The following is a 23,318-nucleotide window of genomic DNA, read 5'->3' as shown; positions in this document are numbered from 1 at the left end:
ATTTCTGCTGTTTTCAATCATTTTATTAACGTAGTTTTAACAAAATCATTTCTTTGCAAAACACTGCGACAAAACAGGCAACCCTAATGGAGAACAATATCCTTGGGGAAGCACATACATTAAAAGTATTCTCCCTTGTGCACTTTTAATATATTTTATTGAATCAATATTTTTATTGAATATGATCAGGAATATTATTCACTAACGCTTCACTATTCCATCACAAAGTCCTGAAGCTCAGCTTGGATAGAAGCTCTTAGAAATACCCAACTGAAGTCATCAACAGACCCTTCAGCTAAAAGTTCACATTTATTCAGTAGGATCAACATTCATATCGTATTTGGATGTTGATTGAAAGTGTTCAGGCTAATTGTGTAATGCTGAGCACTACTGCGCACTCAGTGGGTATCAAATATTAGAACATTGAAGTGAGTTGAGCAGATTTGAGGGCCTCCATCTGACCTAAAATGGCAAGTCCCCAGAAAGATTCAGCGGAGTGCAGGTAAGCAATATTTCTTCTAGCATTTAAGAAATTCATAATGAAAACTCAAGTGTGCAAGGGGTTAATACTTGACTTCCTCACAGCACTGAACTTGAATTCTCACATTAACCTGTCTATGAAATCTCAGCAACATTTTTAGCCTGCTCATTCTCTAACACAAATCATATTTACACAGGATTATTTACTCCCCCATAATTAATAGGAGCAGAAATATTTAATTGGAGTGCAACATGTGCATTAGATTTCGCAGCATTAGGGGTGTTATAAACTTAATTTGAATGTGATCCTTGTGACTTTTTAATAGTGTAATTACACTAACAACATTCAAATGTTTGAATGCAGGAAGAATTAAACAGCAGAGAAACTGTAAGTGTTGAAATTGCCAAAGCCTTAGAAGAGACAAGAAAACAGAGAGAGGAACTGCAGCATAAGGTTTGTTCTGATCAATAGTGTTAAAGCTGCAGTACATGGTATAAAATGCTTATTAAAAATTTCAGCATACTTTTCTTGGTACACTATACAAGCTGATTTCCTGTGGCCTTGCCCACAGAAAGTCAGGACAAAACACATTCATCGGAGTGCATTAGTAGGTATAGGTGTAGGAATCTGCACTTTCTGAGGCTTATGAAGCTCCATCTAGTGGTCAAACTGTTTAGCTGCCAGTGTGACTGTGTCAGAGCGGTGACACCTAATTTAAAAAATGTGCAACTTACATAGCAGATTTAATATATTATAGATAGAGGTCAACTTTGCTAGAAAAATTGACAGCAATGTTGGTGAACTTCCTGAATTTCATCTTTGTTACCCAAATGGGACTAATGGACTTCTATAGTGATAGAATTTCATCCTCTGATATTTTTTATTTCTTTTTAACTACAATATATGTATTGCAAATCTAAACAGAAATTAGAATTCTATCATAACTGAAATACTTCAAATTTAGTATTAAAATTTGTGATTTAAAAAATTAGGTATTTTTTGTCTGGTTTTGATTTAGTGATCATCCCTTTAAATCCAGTCACAGCACATAAGCATTTTAAAAAGGGACTGCAGTTTAAATCCTGGTCAGTTACAGGCCAGAAAGAAAAATAACATAAACAATGCTGTGTAATTAATTCCATTCGTAATGACTGACAGATACTGTTTAAATTTGAATGGAATATTCAAAATCCAGGATGTCCTGGTAACTCTTTTCCAGGTTGCAAAAGAGCTGTTTTGTTGAAAAAGAGTGTTTGAAAATCTGAGGGAAAGAACTGAAATTCCTGGACTTGAGGAAAATCAGTTTGAATTTCCAAGAAACACTTTACATTAATTAGGCTCCCACAGTGTTAAAAAGTTCCAGGAAATGAAACACTAGAATTCAACGTTACTTACAAAAGATGGGTTTAGTTCTGAGAGTTACAGTCTTGTTATTTTGCCCACTTGAGTAAGTAGGTGGAAGGATGTCTATTGTAAATATATAACAATATTATATGTGTTACTTTATGTGCTTGTTCATCTTTTGTAAAATTAAATTTGCGTGATATTTTAAATTTGATGTGATGTTCTACTGTGTCCAAAGACTGGAGTGGGATCTTGTGGAGGCAAAGGATAAGTCCAGCAGCTAAAGCAATTACCAGACAGAGTTTGCTGTTCATTTTGTGGGCATGTTGCAGAAAAGTTACCTAGATTTCAAGGAACAGATAGACAATCTTGCAGGTAGGGTGAGTTGGGACAATCCCATGAGATTGGTCTAAGATGGAGAGCTAAATAATATAGGGTGAGAAGGTTAGAAAAGATCAAAAATGTCACGTGGAACTAAAAAAAAACGACCTGATTAATACAAAAGCTGGATGAAAAGCTAATTAGGAACAGAAAAGTTAGTTATAAGGATAAATAGAGATGAGGAGGATCAAGTACTTGCTAAATGGAACAATCTTGTCAATCAAGGATGCAGAAGGTCATGGATGAATATTTAGGATGTAAAGTTGGACATATGTTTTGGATTTCGACTTGATTTAATAGGGTGGGGGTGAGAAGGGAAAAAAATTGAAGAAACTTTCCACAGGACACTAAGTGATTTGGGTAACATCTACAATAGAATAGACCACATGTGATTTCTGGAAGTAATGGACTTTGAAACAAATTGCCTCCTTATTTCATGCTTGTTCTTACAATATAATAACCTATGTCTGTTACAACCATGCATAATTAACATCAGAACAATTTTAAAACAATATTGTTTTCACAATTAAAAACATTTTAAAATATTGTATTTCAAACAACTGGATTTTTAATTGCATTTTTCAGCAAAAGACCTTTGCTTTACACCAACACAATGTTTAATGTTAAGTGGAATTAAGACCTTAGTATCTCTGGGTACACAAAATAATATAGTTTTGTTTTTATGTTGAAAGAGTCAATTGTCTCCCTGACATATGTGAGAGAAACTGAGTAAATTAAGAGTTGTGCATCAAATCACAATGTGAACATATTCCCTGGAGGGTTAACCTCTTACAGTGTTTGTAAGATAAAAAGAGGAAAACTTGTGCCATATAAAGTTTGGTTGCTCTGGTTTTCTAATTGGACAGCTGCAGTTTTTAAATGTAATTGTTGAAGCAAAATGACTCTAGAACGACATAAGTGGTCAAATATTATGGAAAATCTAGCAACAACCACATTGTCTTTATTCCTCTAATTATACAAATAGTCTTTCCTGTCTTTTTGTTTTTTGAAACACCTCCACTACATCTATTGCCTTGAAAGTGCCCTAATCAAACCTGGGTTTCCTCATGTCACTTTTTCCACCATCTCACATTTTCTGTACATATAAGACCATCAAGAGGGTATATCTTTAGTTGGTGCCATGGGAAGGCTTTTAGGTACCCTATGAAAGAAAACATGTTTTGTATTTTTAATTGTAAAATTACAATTTGTTTCATTGTACACTGGAGCACTTAAAAAAAAAAATTTCCATGCATAATTAAAATCTAGTATATTTCAAACTTCGAGGGTTGGGTAATCTTTGATGTCAAACTTGTGCTAACTAAAAGCTCATTAACTGATGTAGTAATAAATACAGGAATGTATAAACCAGAGTCAGATGTACATTGCAAGCATGGTGTTTATTAGGAAATGTAGGAGCTTAAAGGGTTAGGGTACCAATTTAAGCACAAGACTCAGCAACCACCAGAAATTATAAAAGGAGTTTCTTTTCAAAGTTAGGTTTGGTCCTAATGTTGGTCTACCATTGACTGCAGAAAGAACTTACATTGACATGACATGGCCACCATGTGTTTATCAATGGAAGTCTGTCTGAGGGTCCATAGTATCAGGGACTTTGTAACCATGCCTCTTCATATTAGAAAGCCTGCAGTTCCTGTAGGGAAGGGGATTTGTGATTATGATGCTCATTTGCTCATAACCTATTGCCTAAGATATTTGGTTCTTGTACTGTACAACTGGTAAAACTGTACCAAGAAATGTAACACGAGTTGAATTTGTTTATATTTACACACTGATAGGTGTCAAAATTGACAGAAATGCTGGATGAAAAAAATACTTCAGTCTTGCAGAACGATAAAGAATTAATCAAAATGGAAGAAGATTTTAAGAAACTTAAGCAAGGTTTGAAACATATAATTGATTTAAGATAAAACAACATTTGAGAGAAAACTGAAGAAAATCAAATTAATAGTAAAACAAAATATAAACCTTGAAATGCATTTTAAGGTCTAAGTATGGGAACATGTTCATTATTAGCTTTAGCTGTGGCCTCTGGAAAATGTTGATAAGATGTGATAGTACAAGCTCCATTTGACTATTTTACTTGAACAAATAAAAATGAAATCCACATATGAATGCAATAGATTAGAAGGAAAAAAGTCAATCCATGCATCACAATCATTAAAATACCAAATTGGTTGTCGGCAACTCTGTTGTTCGTCTCAGGATTGCGCTAACCCAGGTATTGCTCAAACTGTCCAATGCTGTTATTCATAAAATGGCTTTCTTGGTGAGTTTAGGAAGAGATGCCGAGTAAAGATTAGGTGCTTATCCACAGGAATGTGGTAAAGTTGCATTGTGATTTGCCCAGGATTGCTCTTGTGCACCCTCTAGTAGCTAATTACAAAACAGCAAAGGCCTAGGCTGTGGAGCTGTGTGATATGGAATGTTAAAAGAGATTAGAAGATACAGTTTTGCATTGTGGATCAAAGCTTTGGCTTTTCATAGACACATAGTACATATTTTCTATATTTGTGTCTGCAGGAAAGTAGACTGAATAGTATGAGAGAAAGATGAATCTTTATAGATGTTTTTTGTCCCCAAAGTATTTTGTGGTTGTTTCAGTTTTAAGATTGCATAGTGCTTCACTTGTGGAAGTGATGAGGGGTTCTTAATTACATATGTTTAATTACATTCCATTTCTTTGAAAATCTTTTTTTAATATTCCTCTAGATAATGAAGCTGTAATTTCACAGCTGCATCAGCAACAAATGGAAAGTGAAACCTATAAAAGTTCAACAGCGGAAAGAGAAGGGGCAGTGCAGAACCAGTTGAGTGATCTCAAGTTGCAGGTGATTGAGAGACAGGAACTACTGGAGGCCAGTCAGAGAAAAGTAAGTTATTTTCTGTCTCAGCCACATGTACAATTTAAACATGCTAATTCTATACAATGTGGCTGGATGCACTTTAATTTAACACAACCATGGTCAGGTTTTATTTTCTTAGTGACCATGTGTAAAGTCACCTGTCATTGTTTCTGGATCAATATAAATTCAGCCATAGTGAGCGAGCTACACTGGTTAATTATTTTCCCCCATCTGTTTACTGCTATAAAGTGATGTGTCACAGATTTATATTTTTGAAAAGTTTCATGGTCTTATCTGTATATATTTGTTTTGCATCTGTTACAAAGAGAATGTTGTGGCAGAGACTGTACACAAAGGACTTTTTAAAATTCGTTCATGGGATGTGGGTGTCGCTGGCGTGGCTGGCATTTATTGCTCATCCCTAATTGCCCTTGAGAAGGTGGTGGTGAGCCGCCTTCTTGAACCGCTGCAGTCCGTGTGGTGAAGGACTATCATGCAATATGCCATGGTGCCTATTGGGAGTCAAACTCAAGGTTGTTAACCAGGGCACCATCAGATGATATCATCAAAATCACATTTTGCTTCAAGTCATAAGTGATGGAATCTTGCAACGAGCAAATTGACCTCCTGGTCCATTCAGTGGTGGTTGACCCCTATGCCAGCCAAAGAATAAGAGGTCGCTGACTCTTCAAGGAGATGTGTGCATAATTTTCTTTTTCCTTGGAAGAGGAGGAAATCAATGAAATTGAGCCAGGATTGCCGTTCCTTGAAGGAAAAATGGGAAGGGGTGAAGGTTGGAAAAAAAATAAAAACTGCCAAGTTTTAAAAACACACCAAACAGTTGCTGGCCCCATGATCAAAGCCACCATAGGAACATTGGTCTACTCCTGTTCCTATATTCCTTTCAGTCCCTCGAGCCTGCTCTTCCTGCTTCACCAAGAAACCCTGGCCACAGCACTCACCTGGCACATGTTTGATTTGATGTAGTCTGTACTGTAATGCATTCCACTTAGAGGTCCAAATAGTCACAGCCCCAGGCTTTAGTTTCATTGTCCATCCAGCCTTTCCTCCACCATCCACAGTAATGGCAGCGGGCAGGGTGGCCTAGAAGGACTTACTGCTATCCATGGTAGATTCCTCTAGGCCAAATGGGCTGTTTCAAGGGGAGCAGTGTGGTGTGCTGTGATCTGAAGGCGTGAAGAAAATCCACATTCTCACACTTAGCATCAAAAATAATATAGAGATGGATGTCCAAAGGGACTTAGGGGTTCAGGTGCATAGATCATTGAAGTGTCATGAACAGGCGCAGAAAATAATCAATAAGGCTAATGGAATGCTGGCCTTTATATCTAGAGGACTAGAGTACAAGGGGGCAGAAGTTATGCTGCAGCTATACAAAACCCTGGTTAGACCGCACCTGGAGTACTGTGAGCAGTTCTGGGCACCACACCTTCGGGAGAACATATTGGCCTTGGAGGGAGTGCAGCGTAGGTTTACTAGAATGATACCCGGACTTCAAGGGTTAAGTTTTGAGGAGAGATTGTATTCTCTAGAGTTTAGAAGGTTAAGGGGTGATCTGATCGAAGTTTATAAGATATTAAGGGGAACAGATAGGGTGGATAGAGAGAAACTATTTCCGCTGGTTGGGGATTCTAGGAGTAGCGAGCACAGTCTAAAAATTAGAGCCAGACCTTTCAGGAGCAAGATTAGAAAACATTTCTACACACAAAGGGTGGTAGAAGTTTGGAACTCTCTTCCGCAAACGGCAATTGATACTAGCTCAATTGCTAAATTTAAATCTGAGATAGATAGCTTTTTGGCAACCAAAGGTATTAAGGGATATGGGCCAAAGGCAGGTATATGGAGTTAGATCACAGATCAGCCATGATCTTATCAAATGGCGGAGCAGGCTCGAGGGGCTGAATGGCCTACTCCTGTTCCTATGTTCCTACGGTGGCTTTGATCATGGGCCAGCAACTGTTTGGTGTGTTTTTAAAACTTGGCAGTTATTATTTTTTTTCCAACCTTCACCCCTTCCCATTTTTCCTGAAGGAGTTTGTTTCCCTGCAGGAATATGGTTCCATAGCCTAGTCATCTAGAGATGCTTTGCCTCAGTAGCCATTCTTCATATGTGAGCCTAGACTTCCAGCAGGAGTTGGTGGATAGTGATCAGGAACACTGGCCAGTTTCCCTAACCCAGTGACGTTGCAGCCAATTGTGCCATCTCTACCATTGATCCAGCTGAGATCAGCTAGCCCAGCATAGACAGGGACTTTATTTTTTTTTAATTTAAAGAAGAAATACTTAGAACTCACTTTTAAAAATAAAGAGAATTAGATTCAGAGTAATTTGCTGTTGTGAAGTGGATAAAACAGTTCCTTTTTTCCTCCAGTAAGAGAGTATGTATTCAGTATTTACATTTATTTATTGTCTTCTCTACTTTTATAAAATTCTGTTTTTTGTATCCAAGCCAACACAGTACATAGTTTTGTTTCAGTGAATCACTAACTATAAGAGTTGCACCAAAGAAATGCAAATTGCTTTGGCAGGTAAATGATCTAGAAACAGAGGTGACGGCCCTCAACGAACAGTTAAATCCCCCAGAAAATGATGAGAAAGCGCAAAATGGAGATGTGACAATTGCAGATACCTTGCAGCTTCAGCAGAACAACCAAGATTTGGAGCAACAATTGATAGAGAAAAACAAGGTTAGCAACACAGGAAATGTATATGTCACTGTGGTTTAGAAGCTTTATCTCTTTATCTGATAACCTCTCCATGTGTTAGAAGGCTCACATGCAGAGGATTGCTTAGGGTTTTATAATGTTTGAACAGGTTACTTTCTAGATTTATGCTTGATATTATTAGCCAGTTAAAATATCTGCATTTTTCCATCTACAATCTGCATCTTGATTTCTACAGTTTATAGGTTTCATTATGACTAATGTAGCATTGCAGTTTCCTTCTCAAAATAGATAAACTGCAAAGCTGTTTTATCATTTTGAGTCACTGGCTTGCTCTACAATGTGCACCATCAATCTCAAAGAATTTAAGAGTTCAATTTTAAAAACGTCTCAAAATATTTAGCTTTACTAAATTGAAATTTGGCAGCATGTTTAAATGTATGTTTAGTTTTCCTATATCATGTTGCATTAAATCCAATAAGAAGTGTTGAATGGTGATGGCTGCTTTTGATTGCAATTTGTAAGAATTTATCAGGATATTGTGCTGAAATAAGTAATATATCACAATACAGGATATTGTGCTTTGAAAATGTTGGTTTCTAAATAGACACCAATTTGCTTGATATCACTTCATCGAGTTACCGGGTCTAACAGCACAGAAACAGGCCATTTGGCCCAAATGGTCTGTGCTGGTGTCTATGCTCCACGTGAGCCTACTTCATCTACCCCTATCAGCATACCCTTCTATTCCTTTCTCCCTCATGTATTTATCTAGCTTCCCCTTAAATGCATCTATGCTATTTGTCTCACGTACTCCTTGTGGTAGCACATTCCACATTCTTACCACTCTTTGGTAAAGAAGTTTCTCCTGAATTCACTATTTGATTTATTAGTGGCTATCTTATATTGATGACCTCTAGTTTTGGACTCCCCCCACAAGTGGAAACATTTTCCCTACGTCTGCCCTATGAAACCCTTTCATAATCTTAAAGACCTCTATCAGGTCACCGCTCAGCCTTTTCTAGAGGAAAGAGCCCCAGTCTGTTTAGCCATTCCTGGTAAGTATATCCTCTCAGTTCTGGTGTCATCCTTGGGAATCTTTTTTGCACCTTCTCCAGTGCCTGTATATCCATTTTATAATATGGAGACCAGAACTGTGCACAGTATTTCAAGTGTGGTCTATATAAGTTTCTTTGCTTCTCTGCTTTTCAATTCTATTCCTCTAAAAATGAACCTCATTGCGTGGTTTGCCTTTTTTTAGGCCTTATTAACCTGCATCACTACTTTTAGTGATTTGTGTATCTGTAACCCGAGATCCCTTTGCTCCTCTACCCCATTTAGACTTTTATTATCCAAGCAGGATGTGACCTCCTTATTTTTTCTACCAAAATGCACCATCTCACACTTATCTATATTGAAATTTGTTTGCCAATTACACGTTCATTCTGCAAGTTTATTAATGTCTTCTTGCATTTTGACGCATTCTTTCCTTGTATTAACTACACCCCCCAATTTGATGTCGTCTGCAAATTTTGAAATTGTACTTCCAATTCCCGAGTCCAAATCGTTAATGTAAATTGTGAATAACAGTGGTCACAGCACCAATCCATGTGGAACACCACTTCCCACCTTTTGCCAGTCTGAGTAGATACCCTTAACCCTTACTGTCTGTTTTCTGTTTTGTAGCCAGCTTGCTATCCATTCTGCTATCTGTCCCCTGACTCCACATGCTCTGACCTTAGTCACGAGTCTATAATGCAATACCTTATCGAAGGCCTTTTGAAAATCCAAATATATTACATCTACTGTATTCCCCATGTGTATTCTTTCTGTTACTTCTTCAAAGAATTCAATAAGGTTGGTCAAGCATGACTTTCCCTCCTGAAATCCGTGCTGACTATTATTTATCGTATTTTTGTTTTCTAGATGTTTTTCTATTACATCTTTGAGTAAAGATTCATTACCTTTCCTACCATCGACATTAAGCTTACCGGTCTATAGATCCCTGGACTTATTATTCCTATATTTAAAAAGGGAGATAGAACATTAGCTGTCCGCCAGTCCTCTTGCACTATTCCCTTTTCTAATTAATTTTTAGAGATTTGTAACAGTACCTCTGCTATCTGTTCCCTAACTTCTTTTAATTTGCGCGGATGCAATCCATCCGGACCAGGAATTTTATCCTCTCGAAGTTTGATTAGTTTAGCAATTATCTCCACCCTTTTTATCTTTCTTTTTTGATCTCTTCTTCTAATGTCATGCCCACCTTGTTGGTCTCCCTGATAAATACCGAGGCAAGTAACTATTCAATATTTCTGCCATTTCGCTGTCATTACCTGTGAGTTTGTTTTGTGCCTCCCTTAGTGGCCCTATCCCTATCCTGATTTTTCTTTTGTTATTTATGTGTCTGTAGTACTTTACTTTTTTTTTTATATTCCTTGATGATAATTTAGTTTTGCTTTCCTAATTTTTTTGACATCTTTCTGTATTCTTCATATCTCTTCGTAGTCCCTTTTGTCATCCTCTCCTTTATTGTCTATGTACTTAGAGTATGCCTTTTTCTTTAGTTTCAATTTTACCCTTATCTCTTTATTCATCCATGGTGTTTCTTTATTGGCTAGTTTGTTCTTGTTTTTTAGAGGAATATACTTCCCCTGAACTTTATTGATCATCGTTTTAAATATTTTCCACTGCTGTTCTATCTCTTTGTCAAGATTTTTTTCCAGTTTACCTTTTCTAGTTCCATTCACCTCCCCTCAAAATTAGCTTTTTTCCAACCTATTACTTTGGTCTTTGTCTTGCTTATGTCTTTCTCAATCATTATTTTAAACCTTATTATTTTATGATCACTGTTGCCTAGGGGTCCCCTGTGCTTACTTCTCTTATCTGCTGTGTTTCATTTCCCATTACTAGATCCAGCAGTGATTCCTCTCTTGCTGGGCTTCTCACATACTGGGTAAGAAAGGAGTCATGTACACACTGTAAAAACTCCATTCCCCTTTCCCTGTCTCTTGCCAGTTTATTTGGAGGTAGTTGAAATCTCCCATGATTATTATTTGATTTTTAAAAACTTATTTCATAGATTTGCCTTCGTATTTCTTCCTCCACTTTCCTTTCACCATTAGGAATATATTTATTAATGTGATTGATCCCTTCTTATCCTCTGTCTCAATCCATGTGGATTCTATTTCTATCTTAATTTACTTATGTCCCTTTATTCTATTGCCATTATGTTGTGTCTAATTAGTACAGCTACCACACCCCCCTTCCTTCCCTATCCTTTCTAAATACGTTCTATTCTGCAAATTTAACTGCCAGTCCTGTCTTATGTAGCCGTGTTTCAGTTATCCCTATTACATCTGGCTCTTTGCTACAAGTTATTGTCTCCAGTTCCCTCGTTTTGTTTCAGATGCTGTGCACATTGCTGTACAGGTAATTTGATTTGTTTTTAATAATTGTTCCCCTCACTTTATTTTTGACAGTCATTTAGTACTTATGTTCTATAACTGTATTTGTTCCCTGACTGTTTATGTTACCCTGGTTCCTTACTTTGGTATGACCTTTACTCTCATCTCCTATTTCTTTTATCTTCAGACTTATGTTATTTTCACCAAAGCCCTCCACCCATCTTACTAGTTTAAAGACCTATCCACAGCCCTATTTATCCTTTCCACTAGGACACTGATCCCATTCCGTTTCAGGTGGAGACGCTCCTAGCGGTACAGCTCCTTCCTGTCCTAATACTGGGTGCCACTGCCCCATGAAATGGAACCCCTCCTTCCCACACCAGTCTTTCAGCCACGCATTCACCTTTCTGATCTGTTTATCCCGATGCCAATTAGCACGTGGCTTGGGTAGTAATCCTGAAATTACCACCCGTGACGTCCTGTTTTTTAATTTAGTTCCTAACTTCTGATATTCCTTAGCAGGACCTCCTCCCTTTTCTTTCCTACGTCATTGGTCGCAACATGGAACACGACAACTGGATCTTTCCTCTCCCTTTCCAAGTTCCTCTCCAGTTGCCCCGGGATATCCTTTACCTTTGCACCAGGTAGGCAAACACCCTTCTGGATTCCTGGTCACGACTGCAGAGGACGCTATCTATCCCCCTAATTATCTAATCGACTTCATGATGCTATCAAATAAATGTCACCTAAGCTACCCCTATTTCCTAGGCAAAAATTGTGTATCAAATGAGTAAGACCTTTTCTTCTTCCCCTTTGAATTTTTCCACATGCCATATGCTGTTTGCTATTCCCTGATTGAGAAGGCAGATGATCTATTGAAGAACTCTACTTATGTCATTCTTCAGTAAGATTGAGCAAGCTGCAGCTCTTTTCTCTGGAAAAGAGGAGGCCTAATAGAGGTCTTGAAAATTATGAAGAGGTTCGATCGGGTTGATGTGGAGAAACTGTTTCCACTTGTGGGTGAGTCCAGAACAAGGAGGCACTAAGATCGCCACTATCAGATCAAATAAAGAATTTATGAAGAATTTCTTTACACAGTGGTGAGAATGTGGAACTCGCTGCCACATGGAGTGGTTGAAGCAGATATCATTGACACATTTAAGGGGAGGCTTGATACATACATGAGGGAGAAAGAAATAGAGGAATATAGGGGCAGGTGCGAAGAGGTAATTGGAGTGAGAAGCAGCTCGTGTGGAGTATAAACACTGGCTTTGACCATATGGGCCCAGTGGCCCGTTTCTGTGCTGTAGATTCTATGTAAAGTTGTGCCTGAGAGCAGCTGAGGATTACTTGCCCTCTGGCCTTTTCGTCTCTGGGAAATGCCTGAGCACAACTTGCCAGCTTTGATTCCTGGGATGGCCAAGATTAACTATACTCACACGCTCCATTGCTTATTTAATCTCCCTATGAATGACCGTTTTTGATCCCAGGATGAGGTACATGTTCAATTTATTGTTTACGGTACAGCAGTTTATTCCAGTGCCGAGGTGCTAGGTGTGCCCCTCCATCATGAGGATCCCTCCGTCAGTGAGGATTATCCAGTCAGAGGAAATCATGTTGCCAATCCGGCTGAGGCTAGACAAATTCCTGCAGTGAAGGCGGAGAGTTATTATGTTTCCCCACCCCTTCACCACTTAGTTCTGCTGAAACTTCTTGGTTGAGATGAGGAGGCGCTAGATCCGTTTGTTCTCTCATTTTCAAGGCTTGTGATTACTCAACCTACCTCAGCCAGTGATCCATCAAATTTGGAATGTATGCTTAGAAGTTCCCATGTCTTTTCTTATATGGTAAAATCTTAAATCAAAATTGTTTTATCAAATGATGATTTTAGTGTATACAGCATCACTGCAGATTTTATATTTGAAATCTTTTTTCTTCCTTCAAAGACTATTAAACAACTACAACAGAGGCTAACAGAACTGAAAAAGACACTACAGAAAGAACTGGTAGGCTCTTGCATTAAATTAAATTTTTAAAAAAGTTATTTCGTTTATTTTTCAATGGATCAAACCAGAAAATGGGTCAGAACGATGACACAAATATTTTGCACATGCGTTAGTGTGACAGATGCCACTTCCTAAACAGGTTGCCTGATGCCTGCAGCTTAACATCTGTAACCTGATACTGAAATAATGTAGTCTGGAGAATTGTTCCCAGAATACTTTCTTATGACTTTGCATGACCTAGTTTTAATTCATTTAATAGTGCTAATTAATGGAGCTTATCTTTTTGCTTGACAAACCCATTGTAATTCCTGTTTTTTACTCCTTGCCTTTCGTGCCTTTCATGTGTGGTTCAAATTGATGGTAGTAATGTTTTCCCATTTTAAACTGTTCTGATGAATCTGAACCAGCTTGATTTGTTTTCATTTCTTATCTGTTCAAGCAGTTGAAGGATGTTTTTGTTTGGGTAAAGTGAATTTTGTGGTTTACCATCTCTATAGGCAATATTAGAAATGCTTTGATGGGCAGCAGCTCTAGCATATTTTGTTCTGAATTTATTTGAGAGTTTTTATAAAATAATCGTACACAAACTGCTTCGTCCTCATTCTTCATTTGAGAGTCTAGGCAGTGAGTGCACTCTGTACTATTAAGCTGTGCAATTTTAACTGGTTAAACTCCAGCAATAGCCTTGTACATACTTGGGGTCCGTAGGCCTTCGCTCTGCCTTAGTGTGCCTAAGTTCTCTGGATTTTAGTAGATGGGGTATGTCCATATCAGGCAAACAGAAATTGTACCTGCAGAGATTTCTCAGTAGCTTGAGTTGGAAACTCAAACATAGTGATGGGTTTCTTCACATGTTAGACCAAATGAAAAAATTAGCAATATTGACAGCTCAAGAAAGTTCTTCCGATTTTGTAATATGGCATTATGATTGACGTGTACTAAATCTTTTCAATTAAAGAAAATGAAACCAGAAATGGAGCCTGCTGAAGTCCGAGAGAGACCTTACTTTGAGCCACCAGCCAGCATCAATAATTCCAGCACAGTTGTAAACAATTCAGACCTGAATGACTCCAGGGAGATCAATTTTGAGTATCTTAAACACGTTCTTCTCAAATTCATGTCTGTACGAGAATCTGAGGTGAGTTAATAATGATTGCAGTAATCCGCAGGTAATTAATAGAGAGCCTTTATTTGTGTTTGTTAGATAGATGTTAATATGTAGATCTGTTACAATAGTTTTAAATGATAAGGCAGAACAGTGCTGCGGTGATTAAGCTGGGGATCAGAAGTGAAACATACAGAAAATGACAGGAAAAGACCAGCTGGTGCATCAAGCTTATCCCATCCTGACATGCTGCAATCTACATACACCATCAACCCCATCACATCACCCCTCCCCATCACACCACCCCTCCCCAATAGTTATGCAGCTTTCTGGGAGAGACAAAGAAAAACCGTAGACCAATTTTGGGGAAAAACTCTGGGAAACTCTTCTCCGATACCCAAAGGAAATCTCATAAGCTCCAGACCGCACTGATATATCAGTTGTCCTTAGTAGCCTACCTACCTCCTATAACTTGTCCAGCTCCTTTTTGAAAGCTTGTATTGAATCCACACGCACTAGCAACCTATTCCAAATGTCCATGATTCTCTGTGAAAAGTACTTCATAGCATCTAACCTATGCTTTTTTAAGTTATACTGATGCCCCCAGTCCTCCCCAGCCTATCTAGCTCACACAGCCTAATCCCTTCTTTATTTTAAAGACCTCAATCATATCTCCTCGCGTGTATGCTTTTTCAAAGTAAAAAGTCCCAGTTCTCTAAGCCTATGTTGATAATTAAGGGCCCTTAAAATAGGTATTAATCAATTGGCCCTCCCCAGTACCTTTTCCAGGGACTTAACATCGCCTACCAAATGAGGGGACCAAAACTGGACACAGTATTTTAGATGTGGCCAAATTAAGGCCTTGCACAAAGAAAGGATTGCATGGAGACCGGATGACTCCCCACGGAGGAAAAACTGGGAGAGTTAATGCCCTGCTTAAAGTACACATTTGGCATTGATGTGGTGTGATCTTCTGCAAGGTTCCGAAACTTGCAGTATAATGATCATGGTTTCTGATATCAGCAGTTTGATGTCTAGTGAGACCTAGAAAGAGGTGGTCTCACATCACTAGCAGTATCCTTTACTGCATTTACAGCCAACATTTAAAACTTAAAATATAAAGCTTGAGAAGCACACGGGTGACTTGCTGTACTGCCTTTTAAAATTTTGTTGGAAAAGAGCTTACCATTCTGTCACCTTTTTTCTAATTTAGCAAACTGCCTTTTGCCTCAATCACGGCCTCAGAAAAACATCCAGGCCTCAAAAGTCCATGGGGGTTCCACCGGTGGGAGCAAAGGCTAGGCACAGGGATGCTGTCTTTTGGTGGCTAGCTTCAGTAACATGAAAAAGATGATGGCCAGGATCAGGAAGCCAGGTGCCACATGGCAAGTAATTTTTAAAAATCTACAGAACGGATGAGCATTTTCAGAAAAATGCTCAATGATAAGGCCATTGTAGGACTGTATCCTGGAATACTCCTTTAATGAATTTTAACTTGAGAAGTTTAGGGAAGGTTTCTAGAAACATTAAAACATCTGCTTTGAATAGTAAAATACTGAAACTTTACATTCAAAATGATTTGTGAATTACAGCAACATTGTAGTTTATAATTTTCCTTGCTGAGACATGAGTAGTTTTTTCTTGTAGAAAGTTGCATGACAATTTTCAATGGTCTAATAAATGGGGGAAAAAAACAGATTACAATAAGTGTTTTGTTGCAGGCCTATCAGCTGGTGAGAGCGGTATCCGTGCTACTTAACTTTACACGTGAAGAAGAGAACATGTTAAAGGAATCTTTAGAATATAAGGTAGAGCATCATCCATTTCTACTCGCTTTACTGAGTCTTATCCGTTTCTAGTCTTTTACTGAAGGATTGTTTTGTATCTATATTGTGTCATGTTTTACAAACAGCAATTGTCATGTGAAATGTCTAATTTGTTGGGGGAAGATCAGCTACTGCTGCATTTAAAATCTTGTCTAATTCACATTCAAGCAAGTGGGATGCACAGTTTGAAAGTGAGACATGGTCGTATACACACATCTGGAGCAGATGATCTTTGAAACGGAATCATTGCGCTTGAAGAATGTTTTTTAATGAATAACCTCGAGTTGTTTACCAAATATTATTCTGTTTACACTGCAGATGTCTTGGTTTGGGTCAAAACCTGCTCCTAAAGGTATTGTACGTCCATCAATATCGGGTCGACCTCCCCCTCACTGGCAATAAACCAATTGCAACGTCTGGAACGTGCACACTCAAAGAACTATCAACATAACTCATTGGATGAACACTACAGCTATTGATAATAAGATATCCTTATTAGTGTTTTCAGTCACTGTTATGGCAGTGTTTTTAATACAGGACTACAAGTTTTCCAGCTGTTTACAAGTATTTAATAGTACTGGTACTTTATATTAATGCATCTTTTAAATGCAGATGAAGACATTCTCCTATGGGGAATGAAATTCATTGAAAAAAAGCAGACTGTGGACAGATATTATGGATTTGAAATTCTGTAGTTTCTAAATGTGAAAGAGGTACAATTATTTTTGGTCCTGTAGCTTTAATACAGTCCTGAACTGATTTGAATGAAACACTGTTTGAAGTGACATGCTGTCATACTCTTACATCTTTGTATATATGCTGCTCCTTCATGGGCAAACATTAATGAATGCTTACAAACATCTGTTTTTTTTTTAAGTTATAATTTTCTTTCTTACTGTTAGAACATAAGGTTAGGAGTAAAATTCGAGCAAAATGACAGTCATGCTCCTTCCCTCACCCATCCCCACTGTTCCAGAGGAGGAGGCCAGCGGTGCTGTCCTTAGCTGCTTTTGAACTCAGTATCATGGTCCAAATAGAACATCTTTTTTTTTTAAATTGCATTTACATGTTTACAGTTGAATCATTTGGTGTCATTTGGATTAGTAAAAACTGGAAACCTGCAAGGCAGAAATTGCACCAGTGAAAGATGATCAGAAAACAAAAGACCAAGTTAAATATTGCAATCGGTTTTCCTCTTATTGATCTGAAAATACCACTGTTGCCCTTTTTCAAATTTATTTATCTCTCAGAAACACAAATAATTGTACAACATGCTGTTATTGATTCATTACACCATTTAGATCCCTTTCATGTGTTGTTGCTGTTTAATGGTTATCATGTGGTTTTATTGCAGTGTAAGAATGCAGTAGTGTTGCGTGAAAATGGTGCTGGAAGAACCAGAAACCAGGGATTTGATGCTTGATATAAACAGTAGGGCAAGGAGAAGGTACAGTTAGTTCTCATATCCGGGTTAATGCAAAAGAGAAAAAAAACATTCCAAAGGAGTCTTTATAAAGGGAACTCTATTGTGTATAGAAACTGGAACAAGGTTGTAACACACTAGATGTAAAAATGGATGCATAAATTATTTACAGCCTTTCAGAGGCAGAAAGCATTGCTGTTGTAATAATGACGTTCCATCAGTATTTTCTTCACCCTGCCATTGTTGTGAAACCAGGAATTCTTGTTGAAAGCAAGAGCAACATGTGTGTGTATATATAACACAATATATTATATATATGTTATATATGAACAACTAATGCACTTTTATTTGTATAAAAATATGCTGTGGCGTGTAATCTTTGTACATGCATTGATTGGCCTTGGCGACTAATTTCTCTTCCTTGGTGTTGTGAACCTGGATTGGATACAGCAACTGACCAGTGTTTGCTTGGGAATAATTTGTAGGTGCAATACTTTCCAATTAAAATTCCTTTAGACTTGCTGAAATTGTGGTTGGATTCTTTAGTTGCTGTGATTTCCTTGAGCAATTATTCGTTACTGCACTTATGGAAAATATATTGGAAGTTGAAGTTTGTATTAAAATTCCAGCCTCTCTCGATAGGTTAGCTTGAAAAGATCAGCTCTGGGCTCCATCATGACTTGCGATTCAAAGGGTGCGTTTGTGTTGGGATTGGCTGTTACCACTGTCAGTTGACATGGGGTAACCTTTATTTTGTTTTTTCACGGACTGTAATGTGGCTATGGTATTCAATGGGTGTCTAATATTTTATATATTTTTTCTTGCAAGATCGAACAGACACTGACAGCAATCGTGGGAAAAAAATCATACCCTGGCGTAGCCAATAAGTGCACAAGTGGCAAACTTCCAGAAGTTTCATTGGGGTGACCTTTCAAGTTTGTTTAAAATGAAATGTAAAAATACAGCTTGAACTAATTCAAGTTTCTTTCTCGTAGAAGTTGAATTTGGTCTAAGCAACACCATCTTCAGCTTCGACGGAAGGGCAGAAGCAAAATAACCCTTTGACAGATCTCCACCAAATGTTTTATTCCTTAAATAAGCTGTTTCCTTGTGAAGGTGTGGTTGGTCATAATATTTTTAATTGACCATAATATCTTGATGTGGAGATGCCGGTGATGGACTGGGGTTGACAATTGTAAACAATTTTACAACACCAAGTTATAGTCCAGCAATTTTATTTTAAATTCACAAGCTTTCGGAGGCTTCCTCCTTCGTCAGGTGAACGATGTGAAAATGAAATCCTCGAAATGAAATCGCATTTATAATTCACAGAACAATGCTTGGTGAGTACAGACAGTTTTTTCAACTGCCCGTTGCCAAGGCAATCAGTGTGCAGACAGACAGGCCCACGGACAACCTCACGATGCTCCACTTTTCCAGCTTCCACCCTAACCACGTCAAAGAGGCCATCCCCTATGGACAGGCCCTGCGAATACACAGGGTCTGCTCAGACGAGGAGGAACGCGATGGACACCTACAGACGCTGAAAGACGCCCTAGTAAGAACGGGATATGACGCTCGACTCATCGATCGACAGTTCCGACGGGCCACAGCAAAAAATCGCATAGACCTGCTCAGGAGACTAACACGGGACGCAACCAACAGAGTACCCTTTGTCGTCCAGTACTTCCCCGGAGCGGAGAAACTACGCCATGTTCTCCGCAGCCTTCAACATGTCATCAATGAGGACAAACACCTCGCTATGGCCATCCCCACACCTCCACTACTCGCCTTTAAACAGCCACCCAACCTCAAACAGACCATCGTTCGCAGCAAATTACCCAGCTTTCAAGAGAACAGCGTCCACGACACCACACAACCCTGCCACGGTAACCTCTGCAAGACATGCCAGATCATCGACACAGATACCACCATCACACGAGAGGACACCACCCACCAGGTGCATGGTTCATACTCCTGTGACTCGGCCAACGTTGTCTACCTCATACGTTGCAGGAAAGGATGCCCCAGAGCATGGTACATTGGTGAGACCATGCAGACGCTGCGACAACGGATGAACGGACACCGCACAACAATCGCCAAACAGGAGGGTTCCCTCCCAGTCGGGGAACACTTCAGCAGTCATGGACATTCATCCACCGACCTTCGGGTAAGCGTACTCCAAGGCGGCCTTCGAGACACACGACAACGCAAAATCGTCGAGCAGAAATTGATAGCCAAGTTCCGCACCCATGAGGACGGCCTCAACCGGGATCTTGGGTTCATGTCACGCTACACGTTACCCCACCAGCGAACAAATGTTATCTGTTTTTAATATAACGGGTCAGTTGCTGTCTTTTCTATGTTTCTACCTCTCTATCTCTGTTTTTTTTTTGTTTGTTGTTTTTTTTTGGTGATTTGTATATTCTGTGTGACCTGGCAGGTAACACCTGTCTGTCTGCACACTGATTGCCTTGGCAACGGGCAGTTGAAAAAACTGTCTGTACTCACCAAGCATTGTTCTGTGAATTATAAATGCGATTTCATTTCGAGGATTTCATTTTCACATCGTTCACCTGACGAAGGAGGTAGCCTCCGAAAGCTTGTGAATTTAAAATAAAATTGCTGGACTATAACTTGGTGTTGTAAAATTGTTTACAATAATATCTTGAATTTAACCAAATAACCTTTTATTGGCCAGCTCCCTAGGTGTCATTTTTCTTTCAAAATTCAGTTTGGCCTGATAATTGTGTACAGTTGGATGATGAATTTCTGGCTGCTGGCATATTTTTTAAATGTTCAAACCCCTATTGGAAAACCTGCATAAACTGACACACCAAAATGTGATCTATATAGCGCTAATCACAGTTTATAGTTCCAGTAGGGTCAGCGTAATGGTCAGCTTAGTGTAATAAATTTGGTCAGAGCTCCCCGGGACAATTCAGAGTTTAAGCTAATAAAAAGCAATCGTCCTTGCTTGAAGTAGGTCACCTATTTGCATAGTAGAAGTGGAAACCAGGTCAGTTGCCACAATACAAAGATAAAATTGAAAAAAATTTTGGGGGAGGAGGGAGGGAAGAGGAAAGAGAATTCCATTCCTAATTATATTTATTCATTTTCACAAATGCAATATTTCAGGTCTTCCTGAAAGCTGAAAACAAATTATGACGAATGGAATGAGTGTAAGAGAATCAAAGATTAAAATACCAGTAAAGAAAAACACAGCAAGAGGTTGGTTTACGCTGAGTTAGCTGAACTTAGACAGGGCAGCTGTAGTAAGGGTTTGGGCATTTGTGTCCAATTGGAAAAATATCACAGTACAGAGCAGTTTACAGCAATGTTGGAATAGTGTGTAGTTAATCTAGACTGGACTTATGAGTGACTTCCAGAGACTTGCAACTGTATAAATATTTTTCAGCAAATGTTTACCAGTGTAGTTTTAAATTACATACTTAATGTTGAATTTGAAATTAATGGGCTAGATTATTGATGGTGTTGCTATTACCTTTCCATGAAGAACTTGTATTTATATAATGCCTTTCACGACCTCAGGATGTCCCAAAGCAGTTTAGTAATGTCGGGGCAACGATGAGTGTGGAAGATGTAGAAGCAAAAACCAAAAGATGCAAGATTTAGTCACCGTTCTCAAATTAAACATGGTATGAAGTGAGCTTATCCCAGGGAAACAACTTGGTTTTACCAAATTATGCTTATGGTGCACACCTAGTGAATTTTACATCAAGTGCCATCACTAGCTATTAAACTGAACATGGTGTTTGGCTTGAATTGTTGCTGCAGGTAGAATATGGTTTTAGGAAAATTAAGGAACAGTCAGCATTTCATTATATTAACTTTAATGGAAATATATTAACCAAACAGGCCTAACCACCTGGTTTCCTTTGTTTTGTGGTATGTTCTATTAATTATTAGTGTTCTGGGTAACTTTCTTTCAGGAACTGTCTAATCAGAAAAATACAGAGCAGGTTTATCATTTGAGGTGAATTGTGTATTGTAGTCTTTAGGAGTAGACATTGACCTACAACAGCTGCTGTGTTAATACACTGACAAACCTGAGCACAAGTTTCAACTGTGACAACAACTTGTATTTATGCAACACCTTTACTTTCGAAAGACAACCCAAGGCGCTTCATAGAGGTGTAATCTGCCAAAAATGGACACCGAGCCAAAGCAGATCTGAGGAGGGGTGGTCAAAGAGTTGGATTGTAAGGAGCTGCATAAAGGCAGGGAATTCAAAGCATAGGGCTTTGACAGCTGATGGTACTGCTACCAACAGGGGCGGTGGGGGAAGAGAGAAAGAAATTTTTAAAAAGAGGCCAGTCAGAGAATCTGACCCTGACATACTCAAAACAGATATCCTGAGCCACCACTGTTTACTGTACCTAGGAACAGCATTGGTGCTGAGGAAGCAATGCTACCATTTTTTAAAAAATCACCTATCTTAAGTCAATGTGTGCATGGCCTTTAAACCAGTCCAGCTGGTTTGCATTGTTTACTGTCTGTAAAGCACCAGTTTAAAATCAAAGTTTACTATAGAAGACTGCTAATATTTTCTGAATTTTTAGGTTAAATGCATGGCCAATTTGTAATGAAAACAGGGTAGCTGAAAAGAGCTGCTAGAATATAGGACTTGAACAGAGGGATATTACCCCAATGGAATAAAGATGTAAAGGCTGATGCCCTCCTTCCTCAGTGCAGACTTCACAATCTTTCTTGGTATACATATCAACCAGTTCATAGTTTTAATAAATCTTTGAAACAGCAATGTCATGCCTACAAATACAATATGCATGCAATGTTGCATACTGCTGAAACAAAAATCTGCATAAATAAATTCTCACTGAACGTCATTAAAACATGCTTCTGGTAAATGTTTTTGCTTAAGGAATGGAAATAGTTGTCCTAAAATTACCTCTACTACTCAAAGCTGTTTTGTATGATCAAAGTATTGTACTACAGCAGGGTAACATTTCCATTTCCCACCTCAGCTGCTGTGTTCTGAGTAAAATACTTCACAGTGCCAGTTATATGCATAATTATGTGAACTAGCAGTCATTACGAACTAGATTTAAGATTACTATAAATCAGTTTAACTTAAAACTGTGGCAGCTTTGTACATTTCAAACCCCATGAAGGTTTCTGCTGATACTCCAAACCTGCATTTCCTTCAGCACAGGATTTATTAAACTTTATAGTGCACTAGGTTGCATCTAGGCATTGCCTTACTGCTTCCCTCTGACAAATTGGAAATCAAACCTTCAAATTTTTGATGTATTATAATGCAACAAAAAGCTGTCCACTAAAGATGATCCAAGAGCTTTATTTTGCAGCAGGCACTTTACAATGAATTCATCCCCGGTAATTTAGCTAATACTATTGCCATATGTATCACACTAAGTCTACCCAATAACTGTACAAAAGAAACTCAAAATATGAAAGTGACCCAAAGAAATAAAACAAATTCTAATACTGCATGTACTGACACTTAAGTCTTATGGTTCACCAGTACTTCATGTGGCACAAACAGAATTCTGGGTAAAATGCCCAACGCTTAGAACACAAGCAGCACAATGTCATGTCATTGCTTTTCCATTGTGTGAATGTCTTTATTAGTCACACAAAATTTGGTTTCTCATAAAAGATTTCAAAAAAGTAAAAACAAATGGTAAGGGAACTGAGGGTGTGCAAGACCTTGCATGTCAAACTAGGCCAAAACATACAGTAATACAAACTTTCCACCACAACCTATTAAGATAAAAAGAGCATTCCAACATAG

General features: G+C 38.4%; 1 protein-coding gene across 5 annotated transcripts in view; it reads left to right on the top strand.

The window, feature by feature from the left end:
- golga1 (golgin A1) overlaps positions 1–18,051 on the top strand; it is a 49,089-nt gene extending 31,038 nt beyond the window's left edge. For 4 of the 5 annotated variants that reach the window (XM_067969706.1, XM_067969710.1, XM_067969709.1 and 1 more), the window contains 8 exons: positions 845–934; positions 4,006–4,108; positions 4,940–5,100; positions 7,623–7,781; positions 13,111–13,170; positions 14,129–14,308; positions 15,997–16,083; positions 16,420–18,051. In XM_067969706.1, coding sequence (XP_067825807.1) covers positions 845–934; positions 4,006–4,108; positions 4,940–5,100; positions 7,623–7,781; positions 13,111–13,170; positions 14,129–14,308; positions 15,997–16,083; positions 16,420–16,503 — 924 coding nt within the window. In that variant the 3' untranslated portion in view covers positions 16,504–18,051. Of the gene's footprint in view, positions 1–844; positions 935–4,005; positions 4,109–4,939; positions 5,101–7,622; positions 7,782–13,110; positions 13,171–14,128; positions 14,309–15,488; positions 15,661–15,996; positions 16,084–16,419 lie in introns of those variants that run through there. The other variant, XM_067969707.1, reaches the window with a different exon arrangement.
- The last annotated feature ends 5,267 nt before the right edge of the window (positions 18,052–23,318 follow it).

This window comes from Heptranchias perlo, chromosome 31 (genome assembly GCF_035084215.1).
Source record: "Heptranchias perlo isolate sHepPer1 chromosome 31, sHepPer1.hap1, whole genome shotgun sequence".
Classification (NCBI taxonomy): Eukaryota; Metazoa; Chordata; class Chondrichthyes; order Hexanchiformes; family Hexanchidae; genus Heptranchias; species Heptranchias perlo.
Note: the sequence above shows the minus strand (reverse complement) of the source record. Positions and strands in the feature narration are given on the sequence as shown.